Genomic DNA, 20,944 nt, shown 5'->3' with positions numbered 1-20,944 from the left:
TGGACCACTGTGCAATGTATTATCACTAAAATGCCGTACCCGCGCTTACAGTGAGAACCAAACACAAAAGTATTCAAACCTGTTTGCTATATGATTCATAGTTCATCAAATTATCACTGCTCTACTTACTACAATGACACAAATCCAAACTCAATGACTTCATTATGGTTGATGGTTGAAGATCATACTGCTGTATTGAAGGGTTAAATAACAAAACAAACACACCACCAGAATCACCTTGCGTACTCGAGCTCGAAACTATGACAACACAGTACTGAACTGGCTAACGAATGAATGCCGTGCCGAATCAAAAGTCACATCGCCAACCTTGTTTGGTAAAAATCCCCGAATCGCTTGAGAAATTATGTCATACCCAAACGCTCAACCTCGCGCGCCGTCACCGGCTTGGGTCAATTTTATCGCGCTTGAAGTGCGTGTGTTGACGACTATGCTACTTGAGGAGAGTTTTAAGTTTTGTATCCATTGCTCAGTTCAAAACGGTTCAAACATTAGGAGATTTCGGGTTCTCGACACTTACCCATCATCATCTGCGTCGTCCTCGTTGATGGTGAGAATCTTGTACATCTTCTGCCCGTTGACCCCGCCCCGCTCCAGCAGCCTCGCCGTCCCCCCGGCAATGGGCAGCTGCACCAGTTTGCCCATTTTCACATTGCTGCTATTGCTGGTGGCGATGATGGCACTTGCAGTCCCATTGCTGCCGAATCCGTAGAACAAGTTTGGCGCCGAAAGCGAGGTCTGCTTTTGCTGCTGCTGCTGCTGCGGATGGAGTAGATTGGTCTGCTGCAGCCGCCTGATCGAGGTAATGGCCATCTTGGACGGGTCATCCGTAGCGTAGCACGATGCCGAGGAGGACGTCGACGAGGATGAAGACGACAGGGAGGACAGCGAGCGGCGGGTCAGATGGTGTTGCAGGTTGCCGCTGCTGTTTCTACCACCGTGCAGAGCGTGATGGCTGTGAGCAATTGAGAAAAGAATGATTAGTGTATTAATTTCACTCGTTTTTCGCGACTTGGCACAAACGGAAACAGATGGATGCTGGGGGTCTAGGCTGGTTTGAGAAGGAAAAATGTGCTATTGCCAATATGCAGGCATTGAACATGCTTTTACACAGATGTCAATTAGCGAAAATTCGATCATTGCAACAATTCAAGTCAATTGGTGGAAGTCAGGCCAATAGTCGTATGCTGGTTGAGAGGGATTAGCGAGAGGGGTCTTATGCAATTGCTTCACGCCCGCCGTAGGCTTGATGGATGGAAATAATTTGATTTTCAGAGTTGTTACACATTTTCTTTTGTTGGCTCTCTAATGTTCTTCTTTCAAGGTAGAAAATAATTGTTACGTGCTATGTGGTGTTAAAGTAAAGGGTGTGAAACGCTGTTTTACGGAGAATACAGAGGTGGCAAATCGTGATTGACAAAAGAAAGATCAAACAGATTTCCCAGACTTACTGATGTTTTTTCAATGTGGATGTGAAGAATACTCGAGCTCGATGTAGGTAGTAATTTTAAATTACATTTCTAGTTATATAAATTTGGTAAGGTTTTTCAAGTGAATGCTTGTCAACAACTGTTTTCAAGTCTTCTTCTTTGGAATACATCTTCTAACACGAACATTGCGTCTGCCCTTAACGGCTTCCTTTAGCGTTCTATGCGTTCTATGTAGTTACAGGTTGAAATCATGTAGTCAAGTTTACTGTAGGTTTAATTCACGGTGAAGGAAAGAGGCTCCGAATTACCTTAGAATAGTAAGTAAGTCAGGTAAGTAAGTAAGGCCTGTAGATTTGAAAAAAAAAATACTTCAAATCTCCTCATACTTTATATGAGCTAGGTAAAAAAGTGTGCGTTTGACTAGTACTGCCGCATTAATGGCCTTTCGCTCATTTTCAACTTCTATTCAATTTCCATACTGCCGTACTCTAGTGGAACTATCTACCTACCCTCTTCAGACCTTTCTCTCTAGCTAATAAATTATCACACCAAAGCTTCATGTTATATAGCATTTCCAACCAACTCTGAAAATCGTAAACTTCACGTATAAAGTAACATAAAAACACCTTGAATGAAATTAACTTTAGTTAAATTCCATTGCACAATGGTCCCAAAGCCGTATTTAGGAAGACAAAAATGTTTACGCTAAAACCGTTGGTTTTAGGCATATGGTGTCTTCGGGAAAGTTTCTTCATATGTTTTGGCCGATCTTTCATGTTAGTGAAATTAAAGTGTTCCATAAAATTGTTGAATTGGAAATGCGAACTTTTTATTATTTGAGATAGACCAATGCAATGTTCTAAAAAGTTGCAGAACAATCAATTTGCAGCAGCTTTGCTTGAAAACTGCAATTTTTTTTTTAAAGAAAATCGCCTTTAACTTTCCAATAAAAAATATAGCAACTTGGTTGCTAAGTTATATTTGCCATTGAAAGTTCTAAAAGTGTCTAGAACATCGTTTTTACGAGAAATGAACGTATGAAAAGATATTCATTGAAAACCAATTTTTCAATCTAATCTGCTTGTTAAAAAAATCCTAACTCATGAATCATAAGAGATGAAAATTTGGTGTCTTCAGCAAAGTTACTGCAAATTTATTGTTCTGCAACTTTTTAGAACATTGCATTAGTCTATCCTAAATAATAAAAAAGTTCGCATTTTCAATTCATCAATTTTATGGACCACTCTTTTTTTACTAACATGAAAAGATTTTCCAAAAAATATGAAGAAACTTTCCCGAATACACTATATGCCTAAAACCAACGGTTTTAGCGCAAACATTTTTATCTTCCTTAATACCAACAGCAATACGAAACTAACGATTTTAAATTGGCTCACTACTTGACTAGCCTATTGGTCCCAAGCAAACGATTAACGTACCCCATTCTAGTCGAAATTCTACTACTACACAATGTTTGTTTTGATTCGCTATGAAAGTTTGACAGATAAAATGAGGGGTTAGTGGAATTTCCTATCTTTCGAGGGGTGAATCGATTAGCTTGGGACCGAAGAGAGTACCAGAGCTGAGCCAAAAAGTTGAGCACGTTATTTCGGGACCTTCTAGTCTTAGAGTTAACTCTATGTTAATACGGCTTTGGGACCATTGTGCATTGGTATTCAACCCATAGTTCTTTTAGAATTATCCCTAAAACCCCATTTTTTTCAATCTGAAATCTTTAAAATTTAAAGTTAAAGTTAAAGTTTATGTTCGAGAATGTGAAATACTGGCCTGGCATAATAATCTTCGTTAAAGTTTCAGTTCGAGTAGGCAGCTATGGGAACGCAATATTGAAACGATGACATATTGTCCTGCTCGTGCTTTTGCTTTAGTCAGAGGAGTGGAGCGACAGGTAAGCGTCTAGAATAAGCTTGCAAAAGAAGCTTCTTTTAGGATCTTCTTTTAGAATCTTCTCAAGTAGATTCTTTTAGAAGCTTATCCTCAATGATGCCCGTAAATCTGAGTAGCTGCGCAGCAAAGGAGCATTTCTCCAATATTAACGGAGCTTTCCATCTTTTTTAAGTTACGAAAACCATTTTTCCGTTCGACTATTCAAATGTTCGTAGTTGTTTTCTAAAAGAATTTTCAAGCTCAATCTATCACCCGATGGCCATAGAGGTAACTCTAAGACTAGAAAGTCCCGAAATAACGTGCTCAACTTTTTGGCTCAGCTCTGGTACTATCTTCGGTCCCAAGCTAATAGATTCACCCCTCGAAACATAGGAAAATTAACTAACCCCTCATTTTATCTGTCAAACTTTCATAGCGAATCAAAACAAACATTGCGTAGTACTAGAATTTCGATTAGAATAGGGTACGTTATTCGTTTGCTTGGGACCAATAGGCTAGTCAAGTAGTGAACCAATTTAAAATCGTTAGTTTGCTATGACCTAGTGTTAAATAAAGCTTGAGTCATTTAATATCTGGACGCACTTTTTATTTTACTGCAGTGCTAGCGGTCGGATCTGAAATGTTTTGACAGCAGTTTGTTTTGAAATGTTTCCTCTTTCAGTGCTGAAAAGTTCGTCACGATTCATTTTGTTTAAAAGAAGTTATACTTGATGGGATGGAAGCCACGAACCGAACATTAATTTTGGACACCCACTTGGAAAATCCAACTTGGTCAGGTTAAAAAATCACGAAGTCATTGAAATTGACTAAATCGACCGTATGCAGTGTTCTCAAACGTTTTCCGTGAGCGTCATACTATCGATCGGCAAAATCATAGCAAGCGTCGTAGGGGAACTAAGGATCGGAAGCTGCATTTGAAGGTATTGAGCATGGTTAGGGCAAACCCAGGGCTGTCGGATTATGATATTGGCAAGAAATTCAATGCCAGCTATAGAACCACAAACGAAGTGACAGACGGAGTGGCTCGAAAACTTTGGTGACGAACCTGCTATTGCAATTTTTCAGTGTACCACATGATAGCACCACTACTACTGGATTGTACCATAGAGGTAACTCTAAGACCAGAAGGTCCCGAAGGCACGAGCTAAAGCTCTGGTAATATCTTCGGTCCCAAGCTAATCGATGCACCCCTCGAGATATAGGAAAATCCACGTACCCCTCATTTTATCTGTCAAACTTTCATAGCGAATCAAAACAAACATAGTGTAGTACTAGAATTTTGACTAGAATGGGGTACGTTAATCGATTTGCTTGGGACCAGTGAGCCAATTAAAATCGATAGTTTCGAATTGATTGTTGATTGTACCACATGGCAACACTACTACCATAGAGGTAACTCTAAGACCACTGGGTCCCGAAGAAAATCATTATTATTTTTGGCTCACTCAGTACCAGAACAACGGTCCCAAGCAGTCCCAAGCTATTTCACTCACCCCTGCATGTTCTGCATGAATCCACACACCCCTGATGTTATCTGTCAAACTTTCATAGCGAATCAAAACAAACATAGTGTAGTAATAGAACTTCAACTAGAATAGGGTACGTTAATCGTTTGCTTGGGACCAATAGGCTACTAAAGTGGTGAGCCAATTTAAAATCGTTAGTTTCGTATTGATTGTTGCTACTACTGGATTGTATTAGCATTTTCACCAAATGTACTAGAATGTTTTGGTTTTATCTTTTTCACTCTACTCAAAACTGAAATGCATAAAAAATGATAAAATGATACACTCTTTGCATACTGTCAAAGATCATTGCACACGAAATCAACTTCGTTCAAATCAAAACAAAAATACTAGCCCATCTGGTGGCTGATGGCACAAGCTTCTAAGAAAAGTCTATTACAGCGAACCACATTATTTTAATTCATTTCTTCGCCAGTTAGTCGTCTGTCACTTCGTTCTTTGATAGCACCGTCAGAAGGATTCGTCAGTGAGAAGGATTTCGATCTTTTCGGGCCAGTAAGCAACCAAACAGGACACTGATGCAGAATCTAGTGGACAAAAGACGTGCCCGGAAGTTGTACAATGAGGTTCTTACAAAGTACGAAGGATGCATCCTCATGGACGACGAAACGTACGTGAAGATGGATTATGGCCAGCTTCCCGGACAAAAGTTCTACAAAGCCGATTTTAGTTTTTGCCGATAAATTTGCAAGAAAGCTTATGATCTGGCAAGGTATTTGCAGCTGCGGACTAAAAACCCAGGTTTTCGTGAAAACAAGACTATGAATTCCAAAATGTTTAAGCAGGAGTGCCTGAGAAAACCTATGCTTCCGTACGTTAAGGCTCACAATTGACCTGTTAAGTTTTGGCTTGATTTCGCAACTACAGCTGAGAAGTTCTACGGTGGTATCGAGACAACGAAAAGGACATCAATCCACCCAACTGCCCTCAATTCCGCCCAATTGAGAAATATTGGACAGTTGTCAAACAGAAGTTGAAGAAGAGTAGAAAGGTGACTCGGAATGCGAGAGAGATGAAGAGATGGTGGAACAAAATGACCGCTCAGGTTAGTCAACAGAGTGTCCAAAATATGATGAGTGGTATTCGAAGAAAAGTTCGAGATTTCATCAAAACCAAATCGGAATATTTTTTCGCTATTTTTCCTTTATAGTGCAATAACGGACCTTCATTTGAGTGCTCAACATTTTTATTTTGTTAAGATGGTTCCGAGATGCATTCGTCCAGATATCCAGTCCAGATATTAAATGACTCAAGCTTTATAAGAGAGGAGCGCTGGTTTTGAGCCAAACGAACTATCAAAGCCAGAGCCAATCGAGCAGCGCCTGTATTGCATAGGCAGTACAGGCATCAAAAATATCCCTATCTCTAGATGGCGGCTTCTGGTTTCAGAAAAGGTGGGGAGGCACACCCGGGCGCAGTCATTAGCGCTGTTGGCACCCATGGTTACAATTTTTATGATATTTAAAGTTACTGGCAACACTGAACTTTTTCTGTGCCTGCTAGAGATGGGCGATCCGCTCCCGAGTTGTTCTAAGACCCGATTCTCTAAAGTGAGCTGATGACCCGTGGTTCATTTTTTAGGAACCGCAGCTCATCAGCTCACTGAAATCACAAGTCTAAACCATTCATTACATCATTCATAGCGGAACTTTTCAAAAAAGGACTCATTACTCCACTTACGCATTGAATATTCACCGCGTAAACCAAGACGCAAGCGTAATACCAACAATCAACACGAAACTAACGATTTTAAATTGGCTCACCACTTTAGTAGCCTATTGGTCCCAAGCAAACGATTAACGTACCCTATTCTAGTCGAAATTCTAGTACTACGCAATGTTTGTTTTGATTCGCTATGAAAGTTTGACAGATAAAATGAGGGGTTATTGGTTTTCCCTATGTTTCGAGGGGTGAATCGATTAGCTTGGGACTGAAGAGAGTACCAGAGCTGAGCCAAAAAGTTGAGCACGTAATTTCGGAACCTTCTAGTCTTAGAGTTACCTCTATGGTAATACACCATGTGCCTACTGATCGACAGCACCAATGGTAAATGCAAACTTCCAAGCGGCTGTTTGGTAGAGTGAGACATAGTATGCACATGTGCTACGCGATGTTAATTTTCTATTGGTATTATCCAATTTATTTAAGTACCCAGCTCTTATTGCTGATGTTATTCCTCCAGCATATGTGCTCTCACCTCTGATTCTCTGGGGGAGCGGAAAATCCACACAAAACTGTAACCGAAAAGTGAAATGCAGCTCTCCAACTTATCAGCTCAGCTCCGGATCCGAATCATCTACTCGAATAATTCACTGGGAGCTGTTGACAACTCTCGGACCCGTCCAGCTCTTCGGATCTTTTTTTCTCTCTCGATTCTTCACGATTCAGCTCTGGATCCGGATCTGAGCTGATGAGCTGAAGCTGAAGCCGATAATAGTGAGAGAAATTCTGCTGGAGAATTAACATCCGAAATAAAATCGTATGTAGACTGGATTGCATAGCTTGAGAAAAGGCGTAACATCGTGTGCCACGATGTGAATCATATCATCGCGTGTGACATAGGTGTATCTCTCTCATAAAGTTTTTGCTTTTACTGATATGTTGTTGGCACAATTGAATTTGTGTCATAATTTCTATTATTTTAATGTGAGCTGAACAGCGTTCAAAAGAATCGAGTCCCTTTAATGAGCTGGATGGGTTTGATCCACTCAGCTAGATGAGCTGTTTTGCCCACCTCTAGTGCCTGCGCAGTGTGCATGTGTCAGAATTTGTTATTGATGTTGCCACAATACAATCCAATTTTTACAAACCACAACCGTGAATCTCCATCAAGTCCCGCCAGTGATTCTCCAAAATCGACTCTCGTTACCGGAGGAATGTACGTCCCACGAGCGGTTCTGATCAACCTTGACGAGAGGGGTGACTCTAGCTACGATGCAGGAAAGATTGTGTTTTGTTTCGGCTAGCTGCGCGCACGCTGAGTAGATAGAAAGAAGATTGATGACGATTCTGAAGATTTCCTGTAAAAAGATGAGGCGCGATGCAAGTAGATGCGAGAAATGAAAGAATATTTTTCGAATATTGATTCGCTAGTGGGAGATTTGTTGAGCATCTAGAATTGAGATTTGGATGTGTCGCCCCCCTCGAACCTTGGCCATTTGGACAGCTGTTCCGACCGAATAACTTCGTTTTTGGACAATCCGGTGCTGGTAACAACTGGGTCAAACGACACTACACTGGCGGATTCTACGCTGGTTGTTGTCCGTAAGGAATCCGAGGGTTTCGATTGCCAGCGGACCGGGAATCGAACCCAGCCACCTCCAGCATGGTCTTGCTTTGTAGCTGCGCCTTTACTGACTGAGCTAAGGGAGCCCCAGCTCACCACCCCTACCTATGGCGATTTGAATAATCTAGTCTCGGTTACGATGTCTGGATATTAATCCCTTCATAATCCACATCCTTCAGAGATCGTTCATTGTCCGTATTTTTTACCGTCCTCAAAAACTTCCGAAAATCGCCCAACCAACGCTCCATATAATTTAACACCTTGAATTTCACCTTAACCTCGCTTAGCATCTCTTCCACCTGCAGCCGGAACAGATTCGAGTGGTAAAAATATTCCGTTTCCTTTAACCGATTGATTTCCTCTACCGTCGGCGGTTTGTACAGCTGCTTCAAAGCTTTGATCTTCCGTTGGTGTTCTTCGTCTGTTCGTCGCTTGGAATGGCTTTCCGTTTAGCGCCTTTCGGTTCCGAAGATCCGACAGTCGTGACTAGCACAAAGCGACCACCACTTTCTTGACCGCGTCGCTTTCCGGCTCAAGCCGCCCAAAATCGTCGTCGTCAATTGAGTTCTCAGGTTTCGAAAAACAAACCAGAATCAAGAGTTGTCAAAATACCGGGTTGCCAAACAATTCATGATTCACAAGCAAACAAAAGTCAGTTCAATTACTTTTCGGCACTGCCGTGCCAGCTGCGGCACACTGAGGTACACTGAAAAAAAAGTTGGTGCAAAACAAGTGTGTAGAGTGACCACCCCTTGACTTAACATGAAAAGTACTAAAACTAAACATCAATAACTACATAGATAGTCATCTCGTAAAAAAAGCAACATTACTAGACAAACTAAACTGATCTAGAAACCGAACTAAACCTCCGGTGAAGCAGCTGGCGAGGCAGGTCAAACTAAAATAGTGCGGAGACCCTCTGTAAACCACCGATTGCACCGAACATGCGTTAATTAGTTCGCTGTATGGGCAGGCGCAGCATTGAATTATTCCGTAGGTCTCGGGGTTGAACATTGATGTCAACTTGCTCAAGGAGAACAGGGCAATCGGTGCGTCCTTGCAAAATATCCGCAATTAGCAATGGCCTTGCTGTATCTCTTCGGACCGACAGGGGCTCCAGATGGATCAGTTGCAAACGACTTTCGTAGCTAGGCAATCGGAAGGGATCCGTCCACGGCAGTTTACGTAGCGCATATCCCAGGAGGCTTTGTCGACGGCATACGAAATGTGCTTGAAAGCAAGTTGTGTATCCAGAAGCACACCTAGGTCCTTCATTTGGCTGAAGCGCTCAATTTCAGTGCCTAACAAGGCATACTTGAACATAATAGTCTTTTTCTTGTGCGAAAAAAGAGATAACCGAGCATTGGACGGGTTAGCCTCCATATGCTTCAGAATACACCAATCAGCAAAAGCATTCAGCTGACGTCGAAGGAAGCAACAGTCTTCAATTTTTTTTTTTTTTTTTGTTAATTACTTTATTTGTACAGGCTCAATCGAATAAACTTTACAGAGCCAAGTTATCATTTTATTTATACATTATAAATGTCTTAAATCTAAAATTAAAGGATTGGAACCGATTACTCGCGGTCTTCTCGAGGTTAGTGGATGACAATTGTTTGGATCGGGAGAGGGAAAAGGAAATTTGGAATAAGATTTATGATTCAAAAATGTCACTATTTCTAAAACATATACTTAATCCTATCGACGTTATATCAACTCTGTAATTATACAATTATTACAGAAACAAATCTACAAAAAAAAAAATACACACACACATACAAAACACAAACTAAACACAAAGTTAATCAAACTTACAATTTATGGTTAATATTCTTCAAGAAAACATATATGAGTTGCATAAACTCCAGATCACGTCTAGCCAAAATATCCCGAACTGGAACATTAGGTTGTCTACCTCGAGCCCGAAGGGAATCGTACAACTCGGATCTGACTCCACGGTGCTCAGCACATGACCAAATAATGTGATCTGCGTCCTGGTAACCTTGTCCACAGTCACAGAGATTGCTGTCTCCCAGCCCAACACGAAACAAGTGAGCGTCTAACGAATAGTGATTGGACATGAGGCGAGACATCATACGAATGAAGTCTCGACCCACATCCAACCCCTTGAACCAAGGACACTTCGACACCTTAGGGATGATTGAATATAACCATCGTCCCAAACTCCCTTCACTCCATTTATTTTGCCAGCTGGCGAGTGACTGTTGACGATAAATGAAGAAAAATTCGTCGTAGGCGATTTGTCGATCGTAAATATCGCCTTCCATAGCGCCCACCTTTGCAAGCGAGTCCGCCTTCTCATTGCCCGGAATCGAGCAATGAGATGGGACCCATGCAAAGGTGATGACAAAAGATCTTAAAGATAAAGCACTTAAAAACTCTCGTATTTCCATGAGAAAATACGAGGAGTGCTTTACCGGCCTCATGGAGCGAATAGCCTCGACAGAACTGAGACTATCCGTAAAAATAAAATAATGATCTGGTGCAAGTGAGGCGATCGTTTCTAGCGTATAATGTATTGCCGCCAGTTCAGCAACATATACGGAACAAGGAGCATGAAGCATTCGAGAGGCGCTATGAAATTCGTTAAAAATACCAAAACCTGCGGACGCCTCTATTAGTGATCCATCTGTGAAGAACGATCTTGCGGAATCAACTTGGCCAAACTTTGCAGCGAAAATTGACGGAGCAATCATGGAACGATGATGCTCTGGGATTCCGCGAATCTCTTGCGTCATGGATAAATCAAAACTAACAGAATTGTCGAAGTCGGAGAAGCAAACACGATAGGGATTATGCTGCGAAGGGCTGACATCCTGTGTTATGTACACGTAGTACAATGACATAAAACGAGTTTGAGGGATTAGCTCAAGAAGCTTCTCAAAGTTTGCAATCACCAGTGGGTTCATAACTTCACAACGGGTGAGGAGCCTGAGGGACAATTCCGAAAACCGATCCGATAGTGGCAACATGCCCGCCAACACTTCGAGACTCATCGTATGAGTCGAGTGCATGCATCCTAACGCGATACGAAGACAGCGATACTGGATCCGTTCCAGTTTGATGATGTGCGTTTTAGCCGCCGACTGGAAGCAAAAACTACCGTACTCTAAAACCGATAAAATCGTTGTCCGGTACAACGTTAGAAGATCTTGCGGATGGGCTCCCCACCACGTTCCGGTAATTGTTCGGAGAAAATTGATCCTTTGTTGGCATTTCCGCTTCAGATACTCAATGTGGGATCTCCAGGTGCATTTGGAATCGAACCAGACCCCAAGATATTTGAAAGACATGGAATGAGTGATCGGCTTACCCAAAAGTTGAAGCTTCGGTTGTGCTGGGCTATGCTTCCTAGAAAAAACTCACAGTCTTCAATTGAGTGAATTCAATTACCAGATTCACGTCGTTGAAGCAAATCAGGAAAATCAGCGGTCCCAGGTGACTACCCTGAGGTATGTCGGACGTGGCAGCGAACATACGGGACTGGTGATCACCAATGACAACAGTAAGATAGCGATAGGTGAGGTACGACTGAAACCATTGCAAAAGGCAGCCGTGGATACCAAGCCTGTCCAGTTTTGCGATTGATATGCAGTGATTCAATTTATCGAAGGCTGCAGATAAGTCAGACATCCGTCTGAGCACAATCCGACATACTGTTAGAGCTGTAGGAAGTAATGCACAGCAAGTTAGTGGCAGTGGAGCGACCAGCCATGAAACCATGCTGGTCGATACTAATATACGGCTTACAGTGAGCGAGTAACGGTTCCATAGCAACGAGTTCGAACAATTTAGCAACAGCGCCAAGCGAAGTGATGCCACGGTAGTTGCCAACATCCTGTTTGTTGCCCTTCTCGTGTACTGGAAAGATGTGCGCTAGATTCCAACAGGATGAGAAAACGCCGACGTCCACGGACAGTTGCACAACGTGCAGCAGAGGACACAACAAACTGTCCAAGTCCAAGTGCGTTTTGAGGAACTGGCAGCCAGTCGGGCATGGTCGTCACTTGGTCTCCCGTCCGTAAAGACACTAGCAAATTTTTCAGAGAACAGCTGACAGATATCTTGCGTAGATGAGGCCACGTTACCATTATGTATCATAGACGACGGCAGACCAGCTTCATGGCGTTAAAACTGCTTTGGATGTGAATTAAGTTTTCTCTGCAATCCACATCGATACTGAAGAAAGCACCGTTTCGCAACCCGTTTGTATTCGTGATTGATCCTGACATAGTGACGTTGAAGGGATAGTGTGCGGTGCTAGGTGAATTTCCTAAGAGCAACTCTGTTTCTGGATTTCAGTCGACGAAATTCGCTCGTATGCCATGGTGGATGCACGATGATGAATCTGTTTCGGAACGTGTCCGTCAATGACATATGCCAAGACACTGGACATAGTTTGAGCGGTGGACTCATTGTAAACGGTGTCCAATAAGTCGTCCCAATCTAAACTAGTGAGTATCTTGGCGATACTACCATGGTCGGCGTTGCGAAAAACCGTTTCGGCAGGTGAAATATTAAAATCATACATCAGCTTAGTACTTAACGTCACCAGTAGCGACGGGTGGTGACGAGGAGTGGTTTTGAGATGCTCGATTACCCTGGAGGGATCGGTTTTGCTTACTGAGCAGAAAACCATGGGTAGTATCATATTCTTATGTTCTACATATTTTCATATAATCATTCATTGGGTAGGAATGGTACTATCAGGGCGCTTGATTGAAGCGATTTGGATGGGAAGAGTGGAATTGCCAACTCCCTGTTGTTAACATTTCGTGAATTGAAGGTGAGCTATTCTCCCCACTCTTTGGGACATTCCCTCGTATGATGGCTTGTTCTGTATCGGGTTGGAACATTTGTATCATTGGATGGAGATTCTTCTTGCTCCAGTGGATCACGCCTCAATGTCTCTGCTTAAGGGTTCACCCTCCGTTTTTGGCCCTTCATACAATGGTAAATTGAATACAACCAGGTATCGTACTTGATCAAGTCATACGAGGTGGACAGTCCACTGTATAATGGCTGTGCCCTGCTACAATGAGTGGTATCCTTTACATACATACAATAAGCGGAACAGTTAACCAATAGTAAAAGTTTAATAAATTTTTGCACTGAAGTTGAATCAATTTGTGATCTTCGACAAAGTTGTTCTGCAACCTTTCAATATAAGTTGCAAGTTTTGTAAAAATTGATAAATTTTTGAAATTTTGACAAGTATATATGAATAGTTTTGTTCCGTTTCCCATACATTTTCTCAAACAATTTTTAACGTTTTCCCGTAAATCCAGATCACAACTAAATCCATTAAAATTTTGCACAGTTGTTGGGGACCTTAATATAGATCGAAAGAGCGGTGGCGAGGCCACCTACATTAGATCCGTTTGCGTTGCGTTGACGTCAATTTGACAGTTAGACAATAGATTTAGCTGTCACTTTGCCGCAACACGTCAGATCCGGATGTGTGTGGAGTTTGTTTATCCAAATTCTATGGAAGTTGGTAATCCAAATTCGATTGCGCTTTTCTAAGTAAAATTTGATTTCCAAGTAAAACTTGACTATATACAGCTAAAATTGTTTGGATTTTAAGATGACCAAGAAATTTTCAAAAAAATATTGTATTACGAACTTAGTTTACAACTAGTCTGTACGGCACTGTCGAAGTCAATAATAACAATAAACATTACTCGTTGGCGTTGAAAACGCAATCTATAGGAAAATATGCAACTAGGGGAAATGGCTTTAATGTTGGCCTATCGATCTAAGATTGGGTCCATCGCTAAAAATCTGCTATTTATCATTTTTATCTAGATGAACGCGTCATTGGGACGGTAGTAATGGATATTTTCGGTAGCTATTTAGTCGATTGCTGAATTTATGTATGGGCCCAAATTAGGGGCATTTAGGCCGACATTACATCCATTTCCCCTATTCACCAACTCAAGGTGCTTTAGGAAAGGTATAGAAAATGGGACGAATCACAAATGTCTATTCATCAAATTGTATTCAAATGATAATTCCGTGACTCCGCACCACATCTGAGATACCTACACATATCAACTCTAATGAAAAACAAAAGCAAAAACTCTCACCTGAACTTTTTATCACCACTGCCGTCACCTTTGAGGCTGTCTAGCAGTGCAGTTATCCACTCGGAACAGCTTTTATGATCATCGCAGCGCTGGCAAAGCAAAACACAGAAGATATGCAAATTAGTTTAGCGACCGGGCATGTTCATCTTGGAGAAAAGCCTCGATAATCTCCACTGGTTTGAGTCACTTACGAACGTGTACAGCACCTTGGAGTTGGTTTCAATCGTGAAGCGGGGCCCGGTCGTCGGGATGATGACCGTCCCCGGCACCAGATTGATGATGTCCTTGAAGGGGGCGAGCTTCTTCTCGTAGTCGTCTTTCGATGAGTAGGAGAGCAGCAGTTGGTTCTGCAGGATGAAGTACATCTTCCGCCAGCCGCCCATCTTCTGCATGTTCGATCGGTAGATGTCAATGTCAGATCGTGATTGTGGCGACGATGGCGGCAAATTTCCGTTTGATGATGATCGGCGTGAAAAGAGAAGAAAGGAAAATAATGTTACCGTGAAAATTAATGTCAATATCAAATCATCATCATCATCAACGGCATTGTGCGGTAGTTGTCGTTCCAACCAATAACCGGTCGGTGTGGAGGGGGGCCAGAATCACGCCTGCCCCATCTCGCTAAAGAGGAAACACAAAGCTACGGAAGGCGGTGTGGCGTGTCATTCCGACTTACTCTCCGTTACGGATCTTGGAGACCATCGCGATGATCTTTCGGTTGTGTACGATTTCAAGGTTTTGAGACCTCTAATGGGTTTACTGTTGGCGTTTGAATGTAAGTAAACGGTGTTTTACGGATTTCCAATGCTAATCTGTTTTGAAAGTTATAATAAATTTTTGGAACATTTCAAACTAAGGAAATTTGGTGTACAATGACTAATCTGATTTTCTGGATGGACTTATGCACCAAGCAGAAGCGGGTACGATGAAAATCTCTCGAACAATGAATTTGGCTTGAGCTTTTGAGTTGTAGGGATCACGTTCGGGTTTGCTTCCATCTCCTCGGAGGGTAACTGGTCTTCCTGCGTAAGTTGAACCGGCCACTGTGATATATCCTCTTGCAGCCAGCTTGGACCATACTTCCATAAGTTGTTTGCGACCAATTCTTCAGCTGACATCCCTCGGGAAACGAGATCTGCGGGGTTATCCTTTCCAGCTACGTGTAACCATTTCGAGCCGTGAGTAGTGGATTGGATTTCGGAAATACGGTTTGCAACGAAGGTTTTCCAGGATCGTGGGGGAGATTTCATCCATTGCAGTACCACTGTAGAGTCGGGGCATTGTTTGTCGGACCCTTGATGCGCTCCACCACAGTTGGCGCATTTGCACGTTTCCGACTCGTCGACAACGCAATCGGAGGAGCCATGATTTTAGCAGTTTCGGGTGCCGTGCCCGAAATTCAGGCAACGCTGACACTGGGTGACGTCGTGACGGCCGCCACGGTATGGCTCCCATTGAGCAATGATGGAGTTGATGGAGCGGATGGCCTTCAACGCATTGAGCGTCACCGTTCCCTTCTGGAAATGCACCAGGAAAAGGCGATCCGGGTACGTTTTCACGTTTTAGTCTCTCCTCGTCATCCGGAAGACTGCGATTGGGGCTAGCTTGTAACGGTTCTTGAGTTAATCTTTCGGTAAGGCTATCTTGAAGGGCTTTTCAGCGGGGATGTGAAGTATTCCGCCCTGGAATCCTTCAGGTACTTCACGATTGCTTCATACTCCGTTTTTGGACACAGCATCACCTTGGTGCCAATGCCCAGCGATGTGAGATCGCCAATGAGCGTGTTGAGTGGCACTTTCATCACCACCAGTGGAGGAAGCTTAACTTAACCCAACATCGATGGGAAGAGTAGCGTACCTATTTGTGATAGGCACGCACGAGCTACCTTCATCGCTGTTCTCCGCTTTCTCACGGAGCACGGAGCCTCCGACCACACGATGCGACCGGCACTACGACGCGAACAAACGCGCAACTCGAACAACTCGACTGAGTGAGCCAAAACTCGAGTCTCAGATGGAACCATGAATATGTACATCACCTGGACTGAATGAGTGAAGTATATCAAATGAACGATCGAGCCTCTGGATCACCGTTAACGGTGAGTCGTGTGATTAAACGTTACTACGAAACTCTGAGATGTTCTATTAGTGATCAGTCTTTCGTTCAGAGAGCCAAGGACCGGGAGAGGCTGCATACGTAAAAAGTGCAGAAGGCTCCAAATCGTGACGATAGGCAAAATACGGTGGAAAAGTCACGGGCCCGCAAACTATACACCCAGATGCTGACGAAGCCTCATTGTCTCATCATGGATGATTAGACTTACGTCAAGGCGGACTTCCGGCAGCTTCCGGGGTTACTGTTCTTCACCGCCCAGCACAAGTTCGATGTTCCGGAGGAAGTAAGGAAGCAGAAACTTTCTATGTTTGCCAAGAAATACATGATTTGGCAAACGATCTGCTCATGTTGCAAACGGAGTCCCAACAAACAACTTGAGTTGATTAACAGCTGAAAAGGCCATTTTTTAGCTGAAGAAGCTTATTTTTACCTGAATAAGCTCTCATTCAACATTCAATGTTTGTTGGGGTGCGCAGCTCGATTCAAAGTAAATCTGGACGCACGGTTTAATACACCACCGCGCCCCTGGTGGTTGGAACAAAAAACGATTGACAGGCATATGTTGGTGTTTCATTGACGAAGAAATTGGTGAAAAGTTTTTCTCGATTGATCGACGCATCCCGAAATTACGGATCATGGAAATTGAGAAAAGAAAATTAATTGTGCACAAACATCTAGAGAACCCTTCGTGGTCTGTCTTAAAAATAGCAAATGTGTTAAAACTCCCAAAGTCAACGGTGAGTCTTGTAATCAAACGCTGCAAGGATACTCTGAGTGTGGATAGAGCACAGTGCATCTATCATAAAAGTGGCACTAGGGACAAAAAGCTGAGGAGAAAGGTGTTTAGGTACGTGAAAAGCAACCCAGGTGTCTCCATACGTGATTTGGCAAAGAAATACGATTCCAACTTTTCCACCGTGCGTAACATCCTTTCAAGAGAAGGATATAAGTCTTTTTGTGCCAGTAAACATCCGAATCGCTACCTGAAACAAAATTTAGTGGCCAAAAAGCGAGCACGATTACCGTACGAACGAGATTTGACGAAATTTGAAGGCTGTATTTTAATGGATGACGAAATATATGTCAAAATGGATTATAAACAAATCCCCGGACGAAAAGTTTACCTGTCAACTGGTCGTGGGGATGTCCCTTCCAGGTATAAATTTGTTTTTGCTGATAAGTTTGCTCGGAAACTAATGATTTGGCAAAGAATCTGCAGTTGTGGCCTTAAAACCAAGGTTTTCATCACATCTCACACAATGACGTTGAAGGTTTACATTGAAGAGTGTCTGAAAAAACGGATTTTACCCTTCATTCGGCAACATAAGACCAACGTTATGTTTTGGCCGAATCTAGCCAGCTGCCACTACTCTAAGGAGGTACAAGAGTGGTATGCTGGAAACAATGTTAATTTCGTCGCCAAAGAGATTAGTCCTCCGAATTGCCCTGAGTTCAGACCGATCGAAAAATATTGGGCAATTGTCAAGCGAAAACTTCGAGGATGCGAAGTACGACAGTTAGTTGGAAACGGTGAAATGTAATAACTTTTTATATATCGTTTGAAAGATGAATAGATTCCCTTTTATTTGACGTTTTGATCAACCGTTTATGTTGTTTAATTCTTGAGTTATGATCACTTGAATGCGTCCAAATTTACTTTGAATCGGGCTTTTCAGAACCTAATGAGTGGAGTTAAGCGTAAGGTGCGAGCGTACGGTTATGGTATTGAAGTTGAATGAAATAAATATGCCAAAAGCTTACTAATGGGTTATATTTTATTGTCTGAAGGTTTGAAAAGGATCGGTCAACTAGGTAATTTTCTACAGCGTTTTTTCCGTGATGCAATTTGGTATGGGACACCCTTTATCCGAAGCGTTCAGAGAACTTTTAAAATCCTCAAAAAGTCCAGTACATTGGGGAAGGTTAAAGAGCTTTAAGGGTAGGTTAAGCTTAACCTCTTAATTAACAACTGAGGAAGTGCTCAATAAACACTGAGCCAAGGGCAGGCGAAAAGTTGCAAAGATGATGGAACTGTGGTGAGTTCTCTTTTTTAACCTTCCAATTTAATATAAAGCCCTAGTTTCCACGCTTGTTAAAAATATGTATCGTTTTGATTTGAAGCAGTATCAATTTTCCTGTGGTGTTCGTCTTTACCACCTTCCATCCTACACCTAATGGGTTCCATAAAAGGATTATAGCTTTACCAGTTCATTAGATGATAAATTTTAAAATCCTCTGAGAACTAGTGCCATCCCAATGAGCACAGTCAGTAGAAAGAAACTAGGTTTATTTAGCAAAAATATTCCCCGGGGAATTTTACTACCGAGTCGTCACGGAGACATCAAATCACAAATGCCCCTTTTCCCCTGCCAGTCATCATCCAGCGACAAAAGTGCCTCATTTCCAGGCAATAAGCTCCCAAAACTGCCCCCCATATAAACGAAATTATGCACACTTACGTTTCTCTTCTTCTTGAGATAACCGCACATCTTGACTTGCCCGGCTGTTGACGAGCCTGAGCCCGGGCCCGTCGTCGGTGGTTTCGGCTTGCTGATGGTAATAACCCCACCTCCATGCTGCTGCTGCTGCTGTTGCACCAATTGCGGAGAAGCACCAGGCGGAACTTCCACTGTCATCATTCCGTTGTTGTTGCTACTACTACTATTGCTAATGCCACTATTTTGCTGCTGCTGCTGCTGCTGCTGCTTACTGGTGGGTGAATTCAATGTCATGACTGTGACCGCCGCCGCCACCCCCGACGACGATAATGATGACGCTGACGCCGCTGCTGACTGTAATCCCACAATGCCACCACCGGTGAGGCTTTTCGCGTTGTTACCTTCTTCTGCTGATTCGTTTATCACTTTTTCTACGTTTTCCACGTTTGTTGAATGCTCTTGAACCGAAACCGAAACCGCGTGCAATTTGGTTGTGATGAATTTCTTCATCGCCTTTTGCCACCGCGCGATTGGCCTTTTGTTTTTTTTTTTTTTCTTCTAGATGCTCCACTCTGCTCTATTTCTTCTTTCGGTGCATTTTGCACCAAACACTAAAAAAAACTAGTCACTGCATTACACTATACTGGAGGTTGTTCGTTGCTATTCGATTCTTGGCTCCATTCCATCGTTCATTCCACGACGCTCGTTGCTGCTCTGTTGGTGCAATAATTTGTTTAGGTTTCTCATTAGTTACAGCTTGTAACTAATGGTTTATGATTTGATTCTGTTCGTTCACAACGAGTGATTGATTTGGTACAAATTTATGAAATATGTTTTTTTTTTCGCTACATTGTTGCTGTTGAAGTGAGACTATTTAGTTTTAATGAACCATTGGATGTTGGTGTTTCGATGGGTGCTGGTTAGTTGTTAGGCTGTTTTATGTGCTTCTTGCAGAGGTAGAATAGGAATGTAATTAGTTAAGGCCATATTTATTGTTTCAAAACAGTTGAGAAACATTACAAAGGTAGAAATCGGGGAGTCAAATTCTCTAGCTGTACTGAAGCTATGAGAAATACAACTTACTGCTGTCTTGTTTAGGCTAACAAGGGATGGTCATGATAGTGTCTCCCGAGCTTCCGAGCATTTTTTTCAAGTTGCTTCAGTTATATCTTGCATTTCAAAAGGTCCTATCTACTTTGATCAAATCTCTTCATCGATTTTCGTTTATTACATTACCATTCAACAGCCGCAGACAGTATAGGAGCAAGTCAAACGCGCACTCTTTTGCCTGTAGATTTGAAGAAATCATCATCCATTAATGTATGAGTTAGGTAAAGGAACGTGCGTTTGACTAATACTGTCGCATTAATAGCCCTTCGCTCATTTTCAACTTCTATTCAATTTTCACACTGCCATACTCTAGCGGAACTATCAACCCACCCTCTACAGAACTTTCTCTAGCTAATAAAGGATGACAACAAGAAGAAGATCGAGGAGGACATTCCATCGGTGTTGCTGTTGGTTTGGGTTAACAACGACAAAGACAAGGCAAATTTTGAAAAACTGCTGGAGGCGATTTGAACATTTGAAAGGGTGAAAGTCGAGCAAAGTGAATCCTGTGAATGTTCCTGATCAACCAGCAGGAGCAGGATTGATTTCAAAGAATGATATTGATTCTACAGTCCACCGTTGAATCGCTATCCTACAGCAAAGTGTATGGACCTATGCGAAATATCCACAGAGCAGCCATGGTTATGATCCAGATCCCACACAAGGACACGAAACGCCGTCAAATTGAACTCCAGGGTGTGGTTCCGGACGTGAGTCTACAGGATAAATAAATTGTTTTCCGAATAGTTAAACGACTTCAGTGATGAATTTACCAACGAGTGACGGCTGACTTCTTCCTCGTTTGGAAACGAACGCGAACTCAAATATTGAAACGAATGCTGGAATATGTGCGTCTTCATGTGGGTTTTCAGGTTATTCGATTTTCTGAACGTTTTCTGGCAGATCTGGCTTGTTATTATTGTGGTGCTTCACGTGATCTCCCATATCGTCCACATTCATGAAGGCTTTGATACAGCCGGTACAGGTGTTGAACTTCTGATCT

The 20,944-nt window shown here is 42.4% G+C and overlaps 1 protein-coding gene across 1 annotated transcript in view; it reads right to left on the bottom strand.

Moving 5' to 3' along the window:
- Positions 1-19,609, bottom strand: part of LOC135700026 (serine-rich adhesin for platelets-like) — a 73,461-nt gene extending 53,852 nt beyond the window's left edge. The window contains exons 1-4 of the mRNA XM_065220404.1: positions 18,853-19,609; positions 14,470-14,664; positions 14,279-14,367; positions 539-973 (exon numbers count right to left, since the gene is read on the bottom strand). Coding sequence (XP_065076476.1) covers positions 539-973; positions 14,279-14,367; positions 14,470-14,664; positions 18,853-19,341 — 1,208 coding nt within the window. The 5' untranslated portion in view covers positions 19,342-19,609. The remainder of the gene's footprint in view (positions 1-538; positions 974-14,278; positions 14,368-14,469; positions 14,665-18,852) is intronic.
- Positions 19,610-20,944: the final 1,335 nt, after the last annotated feature.

This window comes from Ochlerotatus camptorhynchus, unplaced genomic scaffold, assembly GCF_037179485.1.
Source record: "Ochlerotatus camptorhynchus isolate MF236.1 unplaced genomic scaffold, CSIRO-AGI_Acam_v1.1 ptg000125l, whole genome shotgun sequence".
NCBI lineage: Eukaryota > Metazoa > Arthropoda > Insecta > Diptera > Culicidae > Ochlerotatus > Ochlerotatus camptorhynchus.
Note: the sequence above shows the minus strand (reverse complement) of the source record. Positions and strands in the feature narration are given on the sequence as shown.